This window comes from Sciurus vulgaris (genome assembly GCF_902686455.1).
Source record: "Sciurus vulgaris genome assembly, chromosome: 2".
NCBI lineage: Eukaryota > Metazoa > Chordata > Mammalia > Rodentia > Sciuridae > Sciurus > Sciurus vulgaris.
In genome coordinates, this window is record NC_136462.1 from 103,992,988 (window position 1) to 104,016,448 (window position 23,461).

The 23,461-nt window shown below is 38.1% G+C and overlaps 1 protein-coding gene across 1 annotated transcript in view; it reads right to left on the bottom strand.

Moving 5' to 3' along the window:
- PRTG (protogenin) overlaps window positions 1-19,274 on the bottom strand; it is a 136,157-nt gene extending 116,883 nt beyond the window's left edge. The window contains exons 1-2 of the mRNA XM_079129883.1: window positions 19,049-19,274; window positions 16,591-16,893 (exon numbers count right to left, since the gene is read on the bottom strand). Of these exons, the coding sequence (XP_078986009.1) occupies window positions 16,591-16,893; window positions 19,049-19,142 (397 nt within the window). The 5' untranslated portion in view covers window positions 19,143-19,274. The remainder of the gene's footprint in view (window positions 1-16,590; window positions 16,894-19,048) is intronic.
- Between the last annotated feature and the right edge of the window lie 4,187 nt (window positions 19,275-23,461).

The window sequence follows — 23,461 nt, forward strand, 5'->3', positions numbered from 1 at the left end:
CCACAAGTCTCAATACATTTTTAAATGATTAATATCATAAAAAGTTTTTCTCCAATTATGAAAACACTAAAAAAAAAAATACCAGGAAAATTAGAAAATTCACACATGTATAGAAATCAAATAAAAAAAGCACACTCAACCAATGGGTCAAGGAAGAAAACATAAAGAAAATTAGAAAATATCTTGAGACAAAAATGAAAATACAAACTATCAAAACATACAGGAAGCAGTAGGAATACTCAGAATTTATACCTATAAATGCCAACATTTAAAAAGAAATAAGCACGATCTCAAATCAAAAGCTAAATTTAGAGCTGGTGTTGTAGCTCAGTGGTAGAGCACTTGAATAGGATGTCTGAGGCACTGGGTTTGATCCTCAGCACCACATATAAATAAATAAATAAAATAAAGGTATTGTGTCCATCTAAAACTAAAAACAAATTGAAAAAAAAAATTAAATTTAGCCAGGCACAGTGACATGCACCTGTAATCCCAGCAGCTTGTGAGAATGAGGCATGAGGATCACGAGTTCAAAGCCAGCCTCAGCAAAATCGAGGTGCTAAGCAACTCAGTGAGACCCTGTCTATAAATAAAATATAAAATAGGGCTGGGGATATGGCTCAATGATCAAGTGCCCCTCAGCTCAATCCCTGGTACCCACACCCCATAAAAAGCTAAATTTATACCTCAAGTTCAATCACTGGTACCCATACCTCCCAAAAAGTTAAATTTGTACTGTGAGGAAGTAGAGAAAATAGTAAAAACTAAATCCGAAGCTAGCAAAGGGAAGGAAATAATAAAGATTAGAGTGAAGATAAATGAAATAGAGAATAGAAAAACCAAAGAGAAAATCAACAAAACCAAAAGTTGGTTCTTTGAAAAATATAAACAAAAATTGGCAGAACTTTAGGTAGAATGACAAAAAGAAGAAAACATAAATAAGTAAAATCAAAAATAAAAGTGGGGAATTTACTATCAACCTTAGAGGATTTTAAAAAATGATAACAGAATAAGTGAGACGGAAATATTTCAAGAAAGAAACAAAACTACCTGAAATGACTCAAGAAGAAATAGAAAATAAAAGCAAACCTAAAAAAGAAAAAGAGGGCTGGGGTTGTAACTCTGTGGTAGAGCACTTACCTAGCATGTGTGAGGCACTGGGTTCAATTCTCCACACCACATATGAATAAATAAATGAATAAAATAAAGGCCTATCAACATCTAAAAAAATTAAAAAGAAGAAGTATTAAATCAGTAACCAAAAACCTTCCAACAAAGAAAAAAGTCTAAGACCAGATGACTTCATAGGTACATTCCAGAAGAATTAAATAAAAATACCTATCCTCTCAAACTCCTCAAAACAATAGAATGGGAGGGGCAACTCCTAACATTCTACCAGGTCAACTCTAATATCAAAACAAGACAAACATCACAAAAAGAAAATTACAGACCAATATCCTGTATGACTATGGATGCAAAATTTCAACAAACTGCCAGTAAACCAAATCCAAAAATATATTAAAAAGATTACACTAACTGTATTAGTCTTATCTTCATCTTTGTGACAATATACCTGAATAAAACAGCTTAAAAGAAGGAAAGATTTATTTTAATTCAGGGTTTCAGAGGCTTCAGTCCATGGTCACTTGACCCCATCATTGTGGACCTATAACATGGTCAAACATCATGGTGGGAAGCATGTGTTAAAGCAAAGCTGTTTACCTCACGGTGCCATAAAGCAAAGACTGAGAGGAAGAGTGTACCCTTCAAGGGCACACTACTAATGACCTACTTCTTCCAATTAGGTCCCATCTCCTAAAGTTTCCACCACCTCCCAATAGTCCTAGTCATGAATCCATAACTGAGATCAGAGCCCTGATGATCCAATCACTTCCCTAAAACCCCATCTCTTATCACTGCCTTCAAAACGTAAGATTTTGGGGGACATTTAAGATTCTAACTATAATATTTTGTCCCTGGCCCCCAAAAGCTCATATTCATCCCACTAAGCAAAATTTATTTGGCCCATCACCAGAGTTCTCATAGCCTTAACAGTTGTAGCATTGTTCGAAAGTCTGAGTTCAGTTTCCTTGAAACTCAGGCAACTGTTTAGCTGTGAATCCCTGTAAAAAATCAAAAAACAACTACATATTTACTAGATGCAATGGCACAAAACATTCCCATTACAAAACAGAGGAACAAGAAAACAGCAAGGAGGAATCAAACCAAAGCAAGACCAGAACCCAACAGAGCAAACATTAAATCCTGTACCTCCATGTTTGGTACCTGTGTCACACAATGGCATCATGTGAGTTTCAGGGACTTGGGCAGTCCTGCCCCTTATGGCCTTGCTGACTGCAGTACACATGGCCTCTCTCTTGTGTTGGCTCTAGTCACTGCCTGTGACTTCCCTTAGCAGGCATTCCACATTCCTGGCATCTCTACATCCTGAGGTCCCCTCTGTAGCTTCAGCTTCACCCTCACAGATCTAACTTCCAAACCATAACACTAATGAAGTAGAATTTATCCCAGGAATGCAACAGTGATTCAACTTTTAAAAATTAATCACCAGGCATGCTGGCACACTCCTGTAATCTCAGCTACTCAGGAGGCTGAGGCAGGAGGATCACAAGTGTAAGGCCAACCTCAGCAATTTAAGAGATTCTGTCTCAAAGTTAAAAAAAGAAAAAAAAGGGGGGGGGGGAGTTGGGGATGTAACCCTGGGTTCAATTCTCAGAATAAAAATAATAATAATGATTAATAAAATAAAATAATGTACAGAACAAAGTGGCAGGAGTACATCTTGATACAAAAAAGGCATCTGAAAAAATTCATGATAAAAACTCTCAATAAACAGTAAAAAAATGAAAGCTTTTCCCCTGTGATTAGGAACAAGACATACATGCCTGTTTTTACCTCTGTTGAATAGCAGAGGACTAAAAATTCTAGCCAGAGCAATTAGACAAGAAAAAAGAATAAAAGGCATCCAAATGGGAGAGAAAGGAATAAAACTTTATCATTCATTAGTGATCTGATCCTTTAAAAAAAATCTACAAGAAAGCTACTAGAATTAATAAATTAGTTCAGGGTATAAAATCAACACATAGTAAGCAATTGTATTTATATAATAGTAAAAAACAACTTGCAAAGGACATTTAGAAAAACAATCCTATTAACAATAACAGCTAAAAGAATAAAATGCACAGCAATAAATTTCACCAAGTTTATTCACTGAAAACTATAAAACACTGTTGCAACAGTCAGCTTTACATGGCTGTGACCAAAATACCTGACAAGACCAACTTAGAGATAATAAAGTTCATTTTGGGCTCCCAGTGACAAAGGTTCAGTCCATGGTCAGCCAATTCCATCACTTTGGGCCCAAGGTGAGGCAGAGAACTATAGTAGAAGGGAAGCAGTGGAGAAAAGCTGCTCAGTTCCTGGCAGCCAGGGAGCAGAAAGAGAGGAAGAAGCCAGGGAATTAAGATATAAACCTCAAGTGCTCATCCCCAGTGACTTTACTCCTCCAGCCATGCCCCACATGCCGACAGTTACCACCTAGTTAATCCATTCAAATTAGGATGGACTGATTAGATAACAGCTCTAATAATCTAATCATTTCACCTCTGAATATTCAAGCTTTTATACAGGAACTTTTGGACTACATCTCATATCCAAACCACAACAACTAGTAAAAGACATTAAAGTTCTAAATAAATGGAAAGGCGTCATGCTATTCATGGATCAAAAAACTGAGTATTATTAAGATGTCAATATTACCCAAAAGTCATATATAGATTTTATTCACTATCTGAAGTACAAATATCATTTTATCCTTTTATGCAGAAATATCATCTGCAGGAGGACTTGAATAGCCAGAGTTTCTTTGAGGGGGGGGTAACTGGGGATTGAACCCGGGGGATGCTTTATCAGAGCCATATCCTTCAGTCCTTTTTATTATTTATTTTGAGACAGGGTCTCACTAAGTTGCTGAGGCTAGCCTCAAACTTGCAATCCCCCTGCTTCAGACTCCCAAGTCTCTGGGATTACAGGTGTGCACCATTGCACCAGACAGCCAAAACATTTTAAGACAGAAGAGTAAAGTTAGAAAACTCACATTTTCTGATTTATAAACTTACTAAAAAGCTACAAAAATCAAAATCAAATTAATGTCATACTGGAATAAACATATAGATCTGTGAGATAGAACTATAAGTGTAGAAGTAAGCTTCACACACAGATATGGTCAATTTATTTCAACAAGAGTACCAAGTCCATTCAGTAGATAAATGGTGCAGAAATAACTGGATTTCCATATATAAAAACATGAAGCTACACCCCATCACTGGATTTGGCAATAGATTCCTATATATGACACCAAAAACACAAGCAACAAAAGAATAAATAAATTAGACTTCATCGAAATTGAATTTTTTTGCATCAAAGAACATTATCAAGAAAGTAAAAAGACAATAATAAATGGAAGAAAATATTTGCAAATCACACATATGACAGGGGTTTAAATCTGAAATACATGAAAAACTCCCATAACTCAACAAGAAGATCAAAACCCAATTCAAAAAAGGGCGAAGGAGTTGAGCTGACATTTCTCCAAAGAAGACATACTACTATACTATTGGCAAAAAGTACACAAAAGGAAACCAACATCATTAGTTGTTAGGGAAATGAAAAGCCAAAATCACAATGAGGTACCACTTCACATCTACTAGGTTAAAACAAATATACACTCACTCTCTCCCTCTATACACACGCGCGCACACACACAAAAACACACAATCTAGTGTATGTTCGTCTGTTTTAATATGTATATTTTTTCTTTTGTACTGGGAATTGAACTACTGGTACTCCCAGCCCATTTTTATTTTTATTGTGAGACAGGATCTCCTTAAGTTGCCCAGGCTGGCCTAGAATTTGTGATCCTCCCGACTCAGCCTCCCAAGTCACTGAGATTACAGGCTGTGCCACCATACCCAGGTATGATTTATTTAAAAGGCAAATAACAAGCATTGATGAGGATATGAAAATGCTGCAAAAACACTCTGGCATTACTGGTGGGAACATATAATACCAGATGCACTGTGGAAAATAGTTGGGTAGCTCCTCAAAAAGTTAAATGCAGAACTGCCATATGACCCAATAATTCAACTCTTAGGTGAATATCTAAAAGAAATGAAAATAGGGACCCAAACAGATACTTGCATGCCAATGTTCACTGCTTTTCAGATGAAACAATCCAAGTGTTCATCAACAGATGAATGAATAAACAAAATCTGGTATATCCATACAATGAAATCTTATTCCGCCATAAAAATGTGTGAAGTAGGGCTGGGGTTGGGGCTCAGTGGTAGAGTCCTTGCCTGGCACTTGTGAGGCACTGGGCTCGAGTCTCAGCACCACATATGAATAAATGAATAAAATAAAGGTCTATCAACATCTAAAAAAATTTTTTTAATGTGTGAAGTAGTAATACATGTCACAACATGGATAAACCTTGAAACATGCAAAGTGAAAGAAGACACTCACAAAGACCACATATGTATGATTTCATTTATATAAAATATCCAGAATAATGGACACCAGGTTTCTTTAGGAGTTGATGAAATTGTTCTGAAATTACACAGTGGTAATAGATGCATAAAACCCACTGAACTATATATTTTCAAAGGGTGAACTTTATGGTATGTGAATTCTATCTCAATAAAAGTTACTTTTAAAAATTTCCAAGTTGCACATTAGCTGTCACTATGACGTCTTTCCATGCAATAATGATATGTGCTCAGCCATTTATTTAAATCTCAGCCTTATGACTACAAAAACTATACCAGAGGTTCTTTTAGAAGACTGAAAACCACTGCTTTAGAACCAGGGATGTAGTTCAGTGGTAGAGCACTTGCCTAGTATGTATAAGGACCTGGGTTTGATCCCCGGCCCTGCAGCAAAAAAAAAAAAAAAAAAAAGACTGCTTTAGATAAAATTCCCACTGGGATAGCTAAATCAACAAATGCAAAATGTCTAAATGGTCTGGAGCTCAATCGCCCTGCATAAGGATATATACAAGAAAATAAATTCTATGAAGTGTTACAGGAAACATAAAAATAAGGACACATTAGTGACTTATTTAATAATCACCTATTTACTACATCAATAACAAATAACCTTATACAAACATAGTAGTAAAGGAGTTACATAAAATGGTTATATTTATTAAATATAAATTAAGAAGTATCTTCAATTTCAATGTCAGTTGTGTACCATTCTCTTTTCTGTAATTTGGATGAGATGATAAAATATTTGAATATGGAAAGACACATTTCCGCACAACATACAGAGGAAAAGCTTTAAGCACTGCACATTCATGACTAGAATCCAAACACCTAAGCTCTACTCACATTTAGAAGCTGTACCTGAGAAAGGCCCTTTCCCCTTCCTGCTTCACATTTGTAATATGCAAAATAGAAAAAGACTGTAAAAGTTGAGATCTTTATTCAGTGTAAAAGAAGAAAGAATGATGCTGCAGGTCGAATTAGGCCTCAAGGACTCTATAGATTACAGGAGAAGTATTAGCGAATTTTAAGGTTCTCCCTTCAAAATGTTCACTGCCAGTATCTTAACAAGATTAAATGCTTGGAGGTCAGTGGAAATTTTAATTTTTTTTTTTCGGTCTCTTTTCTCTCCCTTCCCACACCCTGTGTCCCTTTCTGCAAGTTGACAGGAGATAACTTTTTTCTATTCTGATTAAAAATAGTAGTCAATTCTAGTAGGTAGTAGACTGTCAATATATAAATAGTACTAATCCAAATTATCATTACTGGTTTTAGACCTTCCTTCTATAGAAGTCCTTAAAAGGCAAGTTAAACAGCAGTCAAGTTATTTTCATCTTTTCTTATATTTAAAAAAAAAATTTTTGTAATTATAGATGGACAGCATGCTTTTATTTTGTTTTATTTTTATGCGGTGCTAAGGATCGAACCCAGTGCCTCACATTTGCTAGGCAAAAATTGGTCACATCCCTATTGACCAACTGCATTCACATACAATTTCCCATTGTACAGAGTTTGTTAAGCATTAAAATTTTATCTCTAAATATCGGAGCATTCAAGTCCACATCTTGGTGGACTTTAAATCAATGAAAATTAAGTTTAAGCCAGGTCTACACTTGTAATCCCAGAGACTCTAGAGGCTGAGGCAGAAGATCACAAGCTTGAGGCCACTCTAGGCAACTTTGTGAGAATCTGTCCCCAAATTTTTTTAAAGGCATGGGTGTGGGCAGGGCCCTGGAGATGTAGTTCAGTAGTACAGTGCCTCTGGGCTTAATTCCCAGGACCCCACCCCACAAAAAAAGAAAATTAAATTTCACAAAGCTGCTTCTGTCTATATACTTCCTTTCATGTTTACCACAAGTTTCTAAAAATGTGCTAATCATCTGGGTTGGGATATTTGCAGGCTTTGAGGAAATCATATTCCATCCCTGGGATCTCTTTTAATAATCCTTTGGATAATCTTACAGCTTTACCAAAGTCGGTCCCTCAATTAAAATTATGTTAAAGGCATTATAAGTTAGGGCATGAATGTGGCTTCTTTGAACATATAAAAGTTAATTCTTTTTGTTGAGAAAACAATAAGCACCTTTAACTGGTAAAATTATTTAAGAAAAGCTGTGATCTCTTGCTTTTAAAAAATGGTAATGCCAACATCAAAGCATTTTTTCTATTTTAAATCCTCTCTGAGGTCAATATTTTAATCTGAGTTACTTTAAATCCAATCAGAGGGTCTAATACAGTTTGAAAGCTCAGGGAATATTAAACCATATCATTCTTAATAGGAATTGGTGGGGGTGGGGAGCCAGTATAATCTGTTTCTATTAAAACACAAATATACTTGCGTGGCATGCACAAGGCCCTAGGTTCAACTCCCAGCACTGCAAAAAACACCAACAATAATTTTAAAACAAAAACATTAGCAAAACTCTTGAGATTAAGTTACAACTATATTTTTAAAACTATTAAGTCAAAATAAAATACTAAGTCCATAAACATCACCATAAACTATTAATTAATAGCAGAACCAGACACATACCTGCAAAGTTATATCTCTCACTCACTATGCATTCCTTCAAAGCAGCATAATTATTCTGAACTGTCCCATCTCAGACAAAGTAACCTATTTTTCTAGGCTCTTAAAAATAGTACTAATCCAAATTATCATTACTGGTTTTAGACCTTCCCTCTATAGAAATCCTTAAAGGGCAAGTTAAACAGCAGTCAAGTTATTTTCATCTTATTTTTAAAAAATTTTTTTTGTAATTATAGATGGACAGCATACTTTTATTTTGTTTTATTTTTATGTAGTGCTAAGGATTGAACCCAGTGCCTCACATTTGCTAGGCAAGTGCTCTGCCACTGAGCTAGAGCCCCAGCCCCTCATTTTTTTCTTAGTGATTTAAATGGCTCTCTGGTAATGTAATTGGACCCAATCATATTTATTGAATTACAATAACAATTATAAAAATAAGGGTAACCAACATTCACTCCCCTTTTCCCTCAGTTATCCATTTTTTCCAATATGACAACTAAGCAGAAGAATAAGTGATTTGTCAAATCATGTAGGACATTAGCAGTGGAGAAAGGACTACAGCTGCCTCTTTGTCACTTTTCCCATTTTTCTATTACCGCTTCCAGCAACTTAAAAAATATAGCAGCATTGTATTTACCAGAAATTGAAACCTGTCAACTTGCATGAAGATATTATGTCCAAAACACTATATATCTTCCTCGACACAAATATTATTATTGGTTGCAGAATTTAAATACATTCAAAAGTTTTCCATTTTGAACTTATGACTTCTTGTATTCCAAGTATTCTTTTGAATAGAAAGCAAATGGTGCTAAATGTTTAGCCAGCCTTGCTCAGCTCTAGAGCCACTCAGTAGAAGACCATTTCCTCCTCCATCATCTATTTCTACTTGTCTCCTGGGCCACCAGTGGTCAGTGGTCACTGGCCTCTACAGCAACCAACTGCACGTAGCAACAGTCATAAATTTTCCTACCATGAACAGCTAACCAACACTATAGTACACACAAAAAGGGATGTCTTGAGAAAGATACAGACTGAAATCCCTGCCCACCACTAAGCAATCTAAAACGAGTACTTCAGAATTAACCACCTGAACTTTTTACCTGCAACTTGCTGTGTACTGGTTAGTGGACTATAATGTCTAACTCTGGTTGCTTCATCCATGCTTGATTCCCTCTCAATATGCTACCATTTCTACATCATCATCTGCAGGAAGTTAACTGCTTCTGCCCACAACAAGAGTTGAGGGTACTGCTGAATTAGCTGAAAAGATTTGTTAATCATTCAGCTACCCATCACCTACTATAAGCAAATGCTATGCTGTAAGCTGTTGAGATCAGTTTCCTTTCCTCCACAAATAACTCTACTTACCATTTACAACACAAGGAGATTGTTCCTATCTTTCCAACTACAACATCCATCACTCACATTAAAAAAATAAAAGGTGCAAAACAAAACAAAAACTTTGGGGGTATATTTCAGTGGTAGGGTGCTTGCTACTTAGCATGTGCAAGCAGGTCCTGGGGTTTGATCCCCAGTAAAGAAACAACGGTGCTGAGCAAACAAGGTTAAATAAAATTTTTATTTACTCTCTGACTGGATATCAAATAAAATTTAAAATACTGAAATAAAAGTGAACAGGCCTACAGAAGAATGAAACCTGAACAGTACTGTGTGTGAAAAAGGGAAAGAGAAACTTAGGTAATGACTTGAATCTATTTTTTTAAAGTAAGCTTCCTTCATAATACTTAAAGAAGAGTTTCCATTTGCATTCGTAAAGCTCTGGGTTCAATCCTCAGTTCCAAAAAAGATGAGACCAAAAAAAAAAAAAAAAAGAACTCCATCAAAAATAAATAAATAAGTGAATAAATAAGAAAAAAAAATTTAGCATTGCTATTACATACCAAAGGGTGGGGGGAGAAAACTATCACAGGTCAGATACCAATGACAAGACAGAAACAACTAGTTAAAGTACTAACAGTCCTAGCCAGCATCACTCAGTTTCCTACTACCTTCAGAAATATCAGTGGTTCCCAGCCAGGGGTGTCTTTGCCTCCCAGTAGGGATTTTTTGGTTGTCAAAACTGGGAGGGATAGTGAGTGGACAGAAGCCAGGGATGCTGCTACATATCATACAGCACATGGGACCCAAAATGCCAAGCATGCCAAGGCTGAGAAACCCTTAGAAATGCAGTCCACAGCCCAAACACCTCTATTATTTTACTGGTGGGTACATATTGGGAAAGTAAAAGATAAGCCCCCGAGAACTACCTCGTTCTAAGCAGTACTAAAGGTTAAAAACCAATAAAAGGGCTATTTTTGAGGATTATTCCAAAAGAATGATCTATTTAAAGTCATTTGTATAAAGCAGCATAAAGGAGCACCATGAAATAAAAAATAACTGTTACACCATTCTAGGTAGACAGGGATTTACTAAAGTTGCATAAAGCTTTAAAAAGAAAATTTCCCTTCAATAAGTCCTAAGGACTAAACCCAGTGAAGATACATATCTGAAACCAGAACCTGAACAATGACTGCATTCTCCAACAGTCTCTTGATTAACCTAGCTACTACAAATGCAAAAGCTATCCAAAATATATATCCAAACACAAGGGAAGGGCAAACCTTTTAGAAACTAAAAAAACAAACATTTTTAATTCATGCCTTCTGCTCAGTCTATAAGAATTTGGCTTTTAAAGACTCATCAAATGCAGTTTCTAAGAACCAGAGGCTTTACAAAAAAAAAAAATGCAAAAGTCAGGAAAGAATTTGTCAGATTAGTGTCAGAGACTTTTGTAAAGATGATGCCTTCATCCTCTGCACACATATCCCTACAGAAGTTCACTTGGCTTCACAATTACAGCTGCTGAAAAGTAATTTGGTACATTTCTACCTATTTTGTACATCACCATTGCCGACTACCTTCTATAGGTTCACTCTATGTAAAGCACCATGTCAGGGAGCAACTGCAAGTGCTGCTTCAGTGATTATAACTTCCTCTTCCTTTCTTATATACCAAAATTTCAGTGATGAGTTTAAAAGTGCACAGTATAAACTTTTAAAAGTATTAAAACAGACTTGACTGACAATGAAAACTTAGTTTGGGGTAGTTTTTAGGATTTCTCAATAATCAAAGTTGTTTCTAAAATTCAAGTAGGATCTTCAACAAAACACTTGACTCAACCTCAGTTTTCATATAATCATTATCAGTTTAAAAGCTGGAGGTAATTAACAAACTAAGCAAACTTGTTTATGAGATAAAGATCACCTCTCAAAAATGGAGTATTAAAAAAATCATGGTTTTCAAAAAAGTAACCTCAAATGCATTTTATTAACTGAAATACTCCTTTAACCTAAAGCCCTGCTTAAAAGATTTGTTTTTTGCTATTCTTTTAAATTGCTCTGGACTTCATCAATAGGACCAGCTGTTAAATATGGGAGCAATGACAACAAATCCCTGTGCAAACAGCTCCTAAGAGTGAGACCCTTTCTTTAGAATCATCAGATAGTAGACAGAAGGGGTATACCAAGTACCTTTCAAAATTCCATTAAAAATCAGAACAACAAAAATAAATAAATTACATACTCAGAGAAAAATGTGATTCCATCCCTTACTGGATCCTGCTTTGAATAAATATACACACATACATACATGTGCTTATATATTATAATATATATGTATTATTCATATGTATTTGTTCAATATATAAATAGATATTTAGATAATTTTATAGGTTTCTGAAAATGAGAAATAATCCTCACAAATCAAGGAAAAAGTGGGAAAAACTGGTTCCATTATCCAGAGATAATCAGGCATCTGACAGATTTTAAATAGACTTTTAAAATCAAGTGTCATAGTAAACTCTGTAGAATTAAGCTCAATTTTAATTCCCTGATTTCACTTATGCAAGGTGGTCATTTTTAAGTTAAAACATGCTTTTGAACCATGTCGTCTCTTTTTAAGGTGATTTTTCTTTAATCCCAGAAGGCATCAACAGAACTTTATATATAGTGTTGGCAGATTGATCGTTCTGAATATCTGAATTCTGTCTTATTTTTCCAAAATCCAGCAACTTTAGCTTATGCATTAGCACTGTTCAATTAGGGCAGGTAACTGTTAACAGCTTGACTTGGAGAAGCATGCACACAGGTAAGAGACTATCCTTACAGCATCTATAAATGTCAATAAAATAGTGACAGTATAGCAAAATTTTGCTTTTTGGGTCCAAGATCATTAGTAAAACCCAGGCTATCATCTCAGACTTCCTAAGACTCCCTTTTCAATATACCATTCCATAATATACCATACCATATACCATACCTTTTCAATATACCATTCCATAATATACCATACCATATACCATACCTTTTCAATATACCATACCATAAAAACTATGTTTTCATATATTTCAACTTCACTTTAAAAAAATTTTTTTAGATGTTGATGGACATTTATTTTATTTATTTATTTATATGCAGTGCTGAGAATCGAACCCAGTGCCTCACACACGCTAGGGAAGGGTTCTACCAGTGAGCCACAACTTCAGCCCCTTAACTTCACTTTAAAAATCGACTTTGTACTACTTTTTTTTTTTTCCACTAGTGTTGATAGAACCCAAGGCCTCACACATCATAGGCAAGAGCTCTACCACTAAGCCACATCTACCCTGGACTATAATTAATGAATGACTTTTTAAGATAGACAACCAAAGGGCTGGGGTTGTGGCTCAGTTGTAGAGTACTTGCCTAGCACTAAAGTGAGGCACTGGGTTCAATTCTCAGCACCACATGTAAATAAATAAAATAAAGGTCCATTGATAACTAAAAAAAATTTTTTTTAAAGATAGAAAACCATATCCACAGGACAGTTGTTCACTAATCCCACAAAAACACCTTAAATTTCATCTTAATTTAAGCTGATATGATATTTTACTCCTGAAAAACAATCTATACCCTAAGGAAATGACATTTGCTACTTAAAGTTATTGCAATGTACTCTTAAATAACTTTACTGATGCCAGAATTAATCTCAAAATTTTGAACGAAAAAAAAAGTTATAATGATTTCTATGCTTTCAAGCTATAAATGCTCACATCAAACATTATTTTATGCCCAAGTGAACAGTCATGAAAAACCTAAGAGATATAGGCCAGCTTTATGTTCTCTTTCTCTCTAGGACTTCAATTTCCACCTTTTATGGAAAGGAAATAAACAACAAGCTTCCTGTTCTATCACTAGCTTACAGCCAGTCTTTTACACATCACAGAACACAACCCGCCTCCTCCTTTACTTCTCTCAAATCTCTTATCTTAATTTAAACTTGTTGAAATGTGAGACTCTTTTACCACACTAACGCTTTTCTATGAAATTTATCTTATTTCAACATTAAAGAATTGAAGAAACATTAATTCCCTTGTTTTTTAATTCCTAAAATACTTATATAATGAAGACAGTATACACAAAGTTAAAATTTAATGCTAAATTTAAAAATTAAAATCTATAGAAATGGTTTAATTTTCTGTTCTTACTATTGTATACAACTAGAAATCTGTCACTCCTTTCTAATTACATGAAAAACAGCTAAAATGGATATCAATAAAAGATTACCTTTATTTTTAAAAAAAGCTAAATATTACTTTAACCCTATATTTTCCTTTAAGAATGGGATGTCTTGGCAAAGCTAAGTTAGATGAATTCTTTTGTGCTTGGATGAACAACAGGAAAGCAAAGCCTCCAGGCCTTTGGGGAAGAACCTTGTCCCTGCAGCCCTGCTCTGATGTGCTTGGGAGATAAGGCTCCATAGAGACACTTAAGGAAAGGCCTGTTCACATTTGAATTTCTGCATTCCTCAAGAACAATTCATGGCAATAACTAACTTTGCAGAAGAGCTACATGAAAGCTTTGGCCAATGAATGAGGGTCATCTGCTCTTTATCACAAGGGTAAACCTCATCCTGGCCAGTTTCTAACCTTTTAACCCTGTGAATTCCTAATTTACACATGAATAATGGAATTCTTGCCTAGAGTGCAACTTTCAGCTTCTAGTTCCTAAGTTTAGAAACTAAGATTTGATTGCCTATGTGTTAAAATCTAAAACTTGCACAAATTAAAGCTTTAGATTTCAGGTACTATACTACTATATTTCTGAACCAAAAGATATGTTTGCTTACAAAATCTCTAAGCAAATAAAAAGAATATATTTGTACCCTGCTGTTATAATAACTGGGAGAACTAGCTCAAAAATCAAAAACAAAATCAGAATGTTCACTTAATGTCTATTCTCTGTCTGGCTACTCCAGATAACATCTTTAGAAATCAGAACTAATTTTTTAAAGTATGTTTTATGGTTGTCAATAGACCTTTGTTTTTATTTATTTATTTATATGCAGTACTGAGAATCGAACCCAGTGCCTCACACATGCTAGGCAAGTGCTCTACCACTGAGCTACAACCCCAGCCCAGAACTAACTTTGATAATTCAGGCTAAGAAATTTAACATTTCTAAAGAAAAATCTAAATCCACTCTACCTTTTAAATTCACCATACTGACTGGATTTTCCTAGCAAAACATGTTTTCAAGGTTAAATAAAATATGTGCATCTGAAGAATACAGTCCCTAACTGATTACAGTTGGATAAAATAGCAGAGCAAATAATTTAACAGTTTCAATGGAAAAGTTTTTGGTACTTACAATATGAAATGTACTTTACTGTAACACCCTTTGAAATGATTTGCATCTAATTATTATTAGGGATAATTTTATAAAGACAGAAATCTAAAGATATTTAAGAAGCTAGTACTAATTCTTTTTTTTTTTTTTTTTTAATGCTGGGTATTGAACTCAGGGCCTCCTGCATGCTAAGTACATGCACTACCAGACAGATACATCTCCAGCCCCTAGTACTAACATTTATTTTTTACACTCGTTATATACCTTTCAGACTTTATTTATGAAATCAGAAAGCTGTGTGCTTTCAAAGGTGTATCTGGGAGCCCTGGGATTCTGTCAAGCTTCTCAGATGGTCCTGGAAAGGTGCAATAGTGACAAATGCTTCATCTTTTACAGATATAGCCACCTCCCCAACTCCAACCTCTATCCCTCATAGGTAATACAAGTTATAGTTCCAGAGTATGAACACCCAAGATTCCATAAACCTGCAAAGGTGGAAAAACCAGAATTCTATAGAACAATTTTACATTAGACAAAATTTAAATGAACTGAACATAAAAGCACTATCTTGTAAATAGTACTGTACAGAAAAACCATTACCCAATGAAAATGATTATTAACCAATGATTACAGCAACAACAACAACAAAAAGTTTACCAGAAATTCTCTCAGGTTTTCACTCTTCTTTGGCAGGAGTGGGGTGAGGTCAGATTTAGAAACTTTTAATTTTCTGCCATTTTTCAACATAAAAATCATTTTTTGTAATGTATTTTCTACAATCATTCATTATTACACAAATGAAATGTTACTAATTACTAATAAGAGGGTAGTGTAATTATAGTCATGTGTTGCTACAACAATTAAATCCACCTGGGAAAGTCCTGCCACTAGCCTGTTTCAATTATGTAGAAACTATTGCCAAAAAATCGCACCTTTATCTCAAGAATTCCCTCTTCCTGTTCATTTTGTAAACCCTTTATAGGTACAGTAAAAAAATCCATCTTTTGTTGATTAACAAAATCACATAACTAGAATACCTGTAAAACTATTTTTAAGATAGAGTTTTATTTTCCAATATTGAAATCATGTTTGATCACCTGACGAGGTAGTAACCTCAGTGGAAGCAGAGTTCTCTACCTGTCCTGGGCCCATCATTACACTCAAGTTACTAGGTCAACCACCAAGCAATGGATCATTTGAACAAATGGTTGCTCTGATGGAGTTAATACAAAGGAAATCATTAGACAGCAAACTTTATGACAACTGGGGGGAAAAAATAAGCAGATCTGGTTTAAGTCCATTAGGCATAATATGGAAATGACCTTAATCTCTTTCCCTCCCAGCAGGAAAACAGGAATACTTCAAAGGCTTGAGAGTTACTGACCAATGCCCTGCCTTACAATTAAAAAGCAACATGGGTGATCTAAAAGCAGTCAGAGAAATGGAAGATTGGGCTACAAGCAAGATTTAGCACTCAAGGGCCATCTACAAAGCAGGTATACTTGTGATTGTTTTTATTTAATTACTAATTTCTAAAAGATGAAATTTTAGAACAACTTTTGTTGTGTTGGCCAAACTTACACATCCAACTTTTCTTATAGTGTGAATAATTGAAATTTACATAAAGTCACCTCTATCAGGTTTTATATCACTTGTGTTCTAAAGCTAACATGACTTCTGTTTCCAAGTTTATGTATTTTTTGCACATTTCCCCACATGCCTTTATTTCCAAAATTCTTCATGTATGACTTTTAGCATGAGTATATTCATAAAGCAAGAAATCAAAATGTAATAACAAAAAAAGTCAACCAAGAACTTAAACACTTACTTGATAAGGTAAGATGAGCTTTTTGACTAAGAATGGCTCCATATTTGTTCATTGCCAAACACTGATAAAATCCTTCATCAGACTGCTCTCCTCTCCTGCCTTCCACCTCACTGATGTATAAAGAGCCGTTAGAAAGAACCTGGATCCGTTTATTTTCAGACACTTTTGCTCCATTTTTCAACCATGTGACCTTAATAGGAACTTCTCCGTGAGCCTGGCAATCTAAAATGACTGGGTCCTTTCTTGTGACAGTTACATCCTGTGGTTCTTTTATAAAAAACAGTTCGCTAATGCACCACACTCCTATAAGGAAAAAGGGAGAGAGGCATATCCAGAATTATAGGTATAAAATCATTTAACACACAATTGTAAAACACATACTCAGGGTATAATACAAAGTTCAACTGATTATATTAGTTAACTTACAAGCACTTTAATAAACCAACCTAAATTTTAGCAAATCTTTTCAACAAGTCTGAGAAATCACCTTGCAACATTTACACTAAAAGTATAGGGAAGATTTCAATAATTTCTATGCCTTTTAAGAATTCTGTTCTCAAGTTCCTTACTAGAGTTTCAAAATCATCAGGAAAACTCATGAGCACAAGCTGTTTGCTACTTTTACAAGCTTGTCAAAAAGATCTTGAACAGAGTAAGTCGTAAAAGTCTAATTTTACAAGAAATCATTAGCAAAACTCCAACTCTGTGAACAAGCAAGTTTATTTCCTTGTCCCTTGAAGTGTTTTTGGAACCCTTGGCACCTACCCCTTTGGGAGGAACGTTTATCTTTTGTGACAAATTACAAGTTTGCATTTTTCTATCTGCCCTTTTACAGCAGGGATTGTCTCCTCTTCTTGAAAGAAATCCATTTACTTAATTTCTGCAGAGCCAGCTAGGTATTTAAAGGACAAACAATAGACTTTGAAAAGTTGGTAACTCTTGCTGCTTGTACTCAGTGGGTGATCGGATTAGGAAACTTTTATTTCACTTTTTTAGAACTACCAACTGTTGGAAAAAAATGCGTGACTAATTGGTCCTTACTGTCTAATAGGGATAGGAGATTGCTTAATCAACCAATACACATTTTTATCAGAGCAGAGGAAATGCTTTATCCTAAGCATACACATCGCCCCTGGCCCCAGCTAGGATAAAGCATCGGATGACCACTAATACTTTGTTACCTCCTGCTTTCAGAGCAAAGAGCAGGCTGAAGTCTTGCATATTGATTGGGGATAATAGCGAGTTAGGGGCTGGGGGTGGGGTGTGCGTTTCATCTTTCTCCTGGTCATTTTGAAACCATGATTACAAATCCTCGGGTATGATTTCCCTGTTTCTGATCAAGGCAGATCCTCAGAAACCCCATGCTCCCGTGCTCCCGACTTCCCCTATAATGTACGCCCAGGGCGACCCGAGACACCCTTACAGCCTCGCGCTACGCTGACCACTCCGGAAGGGGCCCATTGTGTTTCTGAGCCACATCTGACTTTGATCCTTTTCTCATGCGAACTGAAACTAACTTCTTTAGAAAAAACTAAAATCCAGCGTTTATAAATAAATAAATAAAAACCCATTCCCCTTAAAACCTCTCTCCTACACTCCGCGTCCTTCTCCATCCACTACACTTTTTAATCTCCCTGAGAAAACCATCACCGAAGCAAAAGAGAAAAAGGAGTTCATCCAAGTTTGTGCAAGACTAATCCGGAGCTTGGGGGAACCCTCAAATCCGTACACACCTCCGGGCCCTGCCCCAAATACCTAACTTCAGGAAATAAACCCTATTTAGACACTTTCCTTTCCAGCTTCGGGTACATTTCTCTATGCCCCTCCGGGGCCATGCAACTTTCAACCCTTTTCTCTTTCCAATTCCGGCCTCCCATCTCCTCGCTGGACTCGCACCAGAAAAACTGGGGGCATTAGGACTGCTAAACTGGGCGCTGAGTCCCCTTATTCCCTTTAACAGCACTGGAACACGGGGGAACCCCCACTGCAAACACTGGAAGCCGCGCGGAACCGCGGCGCCCCCTGCGCAGCGAGGCTGCCACTAAGGAAACAATATAAATAAAGCCACGTGCGGCCGCGGCGGCCCCGGCGGGCGGGCGGCGCGGAGTCCAGGCTGCCCGAGAAGGCGGGGACGCGGCCGGAGCCGGGACAATGGCGCGAGAAGGGACGAGAGTGGACAGCGGCCGCTAAGGCCCTGCAGCCTGTAGCCGAGGGAGCTCGGCCGCGGAGGACGTGCGCGGGGAAAGGCTCCCACAGTTCTCCCCGCGCCCCGCGGAGCCTGCGGAAACCCGCGCCCCTGGACAAGCCCCGGAGAGAAGGCAGGGGCCGGTGGTCAGCGCCACCACGGAGGACTCCGCCACCCTCCCCAACGCCCCCCGTGTCCTCTTTCCCCATTCCACTCGCGCCTGTTCCCTCCCCATAGTCCGGGGGGGGGGACTGCAGAAGAAAGCGCGCCCACCTGGAATGGGGCCGAGAAGCAGCAGGAACAGGAGCGCGCCGACCGGCATCCCCGGCGGCCACGGCCGGGCGAGGGGTCGTACTGAAGACGCCATTCAGCAGGGCTGCACGGGCATGCTCCCCGGCTGCCCCACAGCCGCTGTCCTCCTGCCGCCCCCGCCTCCGGGCGCTCCCCGCGCCGCGGGTGCACGCACACAGCTTCCCGCTCCCGCACCCGCGTGGCGTGGCGCGGCGCGGCTGGGCTCTGTGGTGGCGACGCTGGCGCACGGACACCCGCTTGCGCGAGGCGGGGGGCCTGAGAGTCCGGCCTGGGGGCGGAGTGAGGCGGCGGCTGCAGAGGGCGGGGGCGGCGGAGTGGACAGCGCCGCGACTGCCGGCCTGGGGACTACTTTCTACATCTGGCCCCTGGTCCGGGGACCGGGAGGTCGGCGCGGCCGGCGGAGGGAGACGCCGGGACGGGGCCGGGGCGGTCGGGTCGCGGCCCCGGGGAGAGGGGGCGGGCCCCGCCGGACAATGCACCTGGGGGTCAAGCCCCAGCTGAGGGTCCCGGCCCGCGCCCCCGCCCCCTCTGCGCCACCGTCGACGACAGAGCCACAAAGGCCACAAGCCTCCAGCCCAGCCAGCCCCCGGGGCCCCTCTCCCGCCGGCTAGCTTAGGATTCGGGGCCAGAGGAGGCGGGGGTTGGGGGGATGGTGTTGAGAGACGTGGAAAGGCCGGAGACTTCTCCCCTGATGGCCCCTGCCCATCCCCCTCCTCCCTCACCCGCGGAGGCCCAGTGGAGGGAAATCTATTTCCCACTTCGGAGATTTGTCAGCTCAACTGGAGGCATCTCCGGGCGATAAGCCCCCACATTCTAGGATCGTTCTTATCCTCCCTGACCCTATCAGATGCAGCGCTAGCTTAAAAACCCCTCTGAAGTGTGCCCTGAAATGAACAATTACCCTTAGGAGAGACGTTTTATTATCTCTTTCTCAAGTTAGTCAAGTTCTTTAATTTGTGAGAAGTATGCGCACAAAAGGCCTGTCCTGAGAGTTGAGGTGCGATCAGGGGATTTCCAGATTCTCTAAGATTGCTGTGGGAGACCAGGCTTTGATAGATTACCTGGTCAGAAATTAGGCTGACTAGGAAAGACACAAGTGATGGAAATTTGTTCACAGCTCCTAAAATTAATTAAGGATAACAAGAGGAGTTGAAACATTCACTTGAAAGAGTGTAATCAGATTGCTTAATGTGTGTGGATCATAGAGAGCGTTTACATGTGGATTAGCATTTGCTAATCCAAAACTAAATCTGTGGCACATGATGAGGGCACAGGCTAAAAGCTAGCTTTAATGAGAGCTGCTGACAGAAATCTAGCTTTTGTCACTAAGGCATGCACACGCTAACTGCCTTTAGCATGTTCCGCAGATCTCCCTGATGAAGAAAGGGGAAAATTAACAGTTTTTAAACATCTGCCGGGATGGCAGCACTACCTTCCCCCGAAGTTGTTACAACAAGAATCTATTTAGCATTTCCAGTTTCAAGGCTTGTAAATCAGCAAAACTCTTGGCTGTATTGCTCCCAAACCTTTCTTATAATTTAGATGAGCTTGAACTATTTTTAAGCATCAGAGCAAAAGTTCATGGAACAGGAAAACGTTTGGGGAAAGAACATGAAACAGTTGCAAAGATGTTTTAAATATCTGATAATTCAAATTTGCATAAAATGATACCTTTAACTATTTGTCGATTTGTTGTTAAAGTAGTTTTTTAAAATTGTATGACATTCTTCCCTCTCTCCCTCTCTCCCTCTCTCCCTCTCCCCTTCTCCCTCTCTCCCTCTCCCTCCTCCCTCTCTCCCTCCCTCCCTCTCTCTCCCTCTCTCCCTCTACCTTTTCCCCCCCTCGTCTCGGCTCCTCCTTCTCTTAGGTCTCTTTCAATTGACCCTAAGTGCTCATATTTCCTGGAAAAGAATTGCTAATACGATGCTTTTATGCTGTCTTTCTTGAATAAATCAAAAGAATAAAGTCTGGGGGAAGGGAGAGATACCCTGACGCAGGGGAAGAACTTTTTTTTAAACTGTCACTTTGTCTTTTCTTTAACATTTTAATTAATCATAATTAATCGATTCTTATAAGATGGCTTGGACCATGAGTTACACTAGGGAAGAATATTTGCATTACATCAAAATGAAGTGAGCTTATATAATGAGATTAAACAAGTTTTCTGGTATATATTTACTGTCCCATGGCGGGCAGCAATTGACTTACTCTGGTGATAATTACCGTACTGTATAAATTCACTGCGTACCCAGAGTTTTCACTATATACTCATTCGTTTGATTCTCACAATGACCCAGTGAGGTAAGTAGAGATATTGTTATTTAAATCTCCATTTTAAGCTGAAGAAATTGAGACTTACCCAAGGTTACCCTTGGGTACAGAAAACCAGAATTCTGCCTTTAACTTAAGTCACCCCCCAACATACTGGGAATTGAACCCAGAGGGGGCTCTACCACTGAATTACACCTCCCATTCCTTTTTATTCTTTATTTTGAGACAGGATCTCCCTAAGCTACTGAGGCTGGACTTGAACTTGTGATTCTCCTACTCCAGCCTTTCACGTTATTGGGTTTACACTTGTGCACCACTTTGCCCTGCTCTATATTTTTCTTAAACATCTGTTCCTGTTGGCTTCAGAACTTATAGTACACTTCTTTGAATAACAGTATTTATCTTCTCAGACACTTAGATTTTCTTTCATGTATTATACTTGCCTTATATCAAATACTAGGTGATACAGCTGTTTAAGAACTTGGTACCTAGTTCTTGTGAATGACCCATAATTTCTTTCCAGCACAGTTCCTTGCACATAGGAGGTAACACTGCAGTGGTTAAAAGCTTGGTTTTGGGTTTCTAGCACACTGGAGTTCAAATTTCAGTGTTGCATAAACATGTTACTCATGCTCTCAAATCTAATCTATTTAATGGAAATAAGTATAATACCAATAGGCTGTGGTGATGTAATTTGATGCATGGAAAATACCTGGTGCGTAGCTCTATAAATAATTGCCATTATTATTTAGTAAGTAAATATTCCCAGTCATGACAAATCTTTGTCCTTTCAGGGTGGGGTTGATTTTGAAAATTTCAGGTTTTTAAGAGTCAAATCTGACAAATTTTGTGATTATGCTGAGGGTGATTCTAATGACTTCTTTCAAGAGTTCCTAAACTGGTTCTGAAGGAGATTAAAAGTGCCTAGGTATCTAACCTCCCAAAACTACACCCTTAGAAGATAAATCTCATTGAGATAAACAACTCCCTGTGCCCTGTTTTGCTTTAATATGCTAATAGGACAATTGGTTTCAAACTGGAAAGACTTGAGTCTATATAGTGAAAAAAGAAATAAAATCTAAGGGGAGGTTGAAAGGGAAAACAAATCAAGTTTCTTTAATAAATTTAGGTCCTCTGGCCCAACTTCAGGGGGAAAAAAGAATTGCATACTTTACCATCAAATTATGAAGCTATACTAAATAGACTTCGAGGCCTCTCACCTTTAAATGTTAACTGGTTTTATGGATTCATGGAACCATTTGTAAAAGATTTTGAATCATTGGAGAATGGCAAAAAGCAATACAAATCTTTCTTTTAAAATGAATATTTACTGAGCTTTTCTCATGTAGGTTAGAAGACCAGACCCAATGAGGTTTCCATGACATGATATTTACAAATCCTAAAATTACTCACTGATGAGTTTAATATTTGTCATCAGAAACATTCTGAAATGAGTTATTTTAAAAGCAGGTTGTAATTTTTGGGATTGTGAAATGGTACAACTTCTAAGAGAAACAGTATGAAGGTTCCTCAGAAAATTAAAAATAGCCTGGCACCATGGTGTACACCTGTGGTATCAGTAACTTGGGAGGCTGAGGTGAGAAGATTGCCAAGTTGCCAGACTTGGCAAGTTAGCAAGACCCTATCTCAAAAAGGAAGAAAGAAGGGAGGGAAGGATGGAGGGAGGGAAAGAAGTCAGTTTGAGGGTGTAACTTGGTGGTTCAATCCTGAATATAGGGGTCAGGGGATTAAGAATATCAAGTTGCAGTGGCACACACCTGTAATCCCAGCTATTTGGGAGGTTCAGGCCAGCCTGAGCAATTTATCGAGATCCTGTACCCAAAATAAAATGTCTGGGGTTATAGTTCAGTGGTAGAACATTTGCCTAGCATATGCCAGGCCTTGAGTTTAATCCCCAATATCACAAAAAAAAAAACAACAACAAAAACTAAAAACAGCTTTACCATGTGATCCAGGAATCCAGAGCAAAAAGTCAATACAATTGAAAGCAGTCACTTTAAGAGATATTTGCATACCCACGTCTACTGCACCACTATTTACAATACACAAGATATGAAAGTAATCTAAATGTTTGTCAAGGAA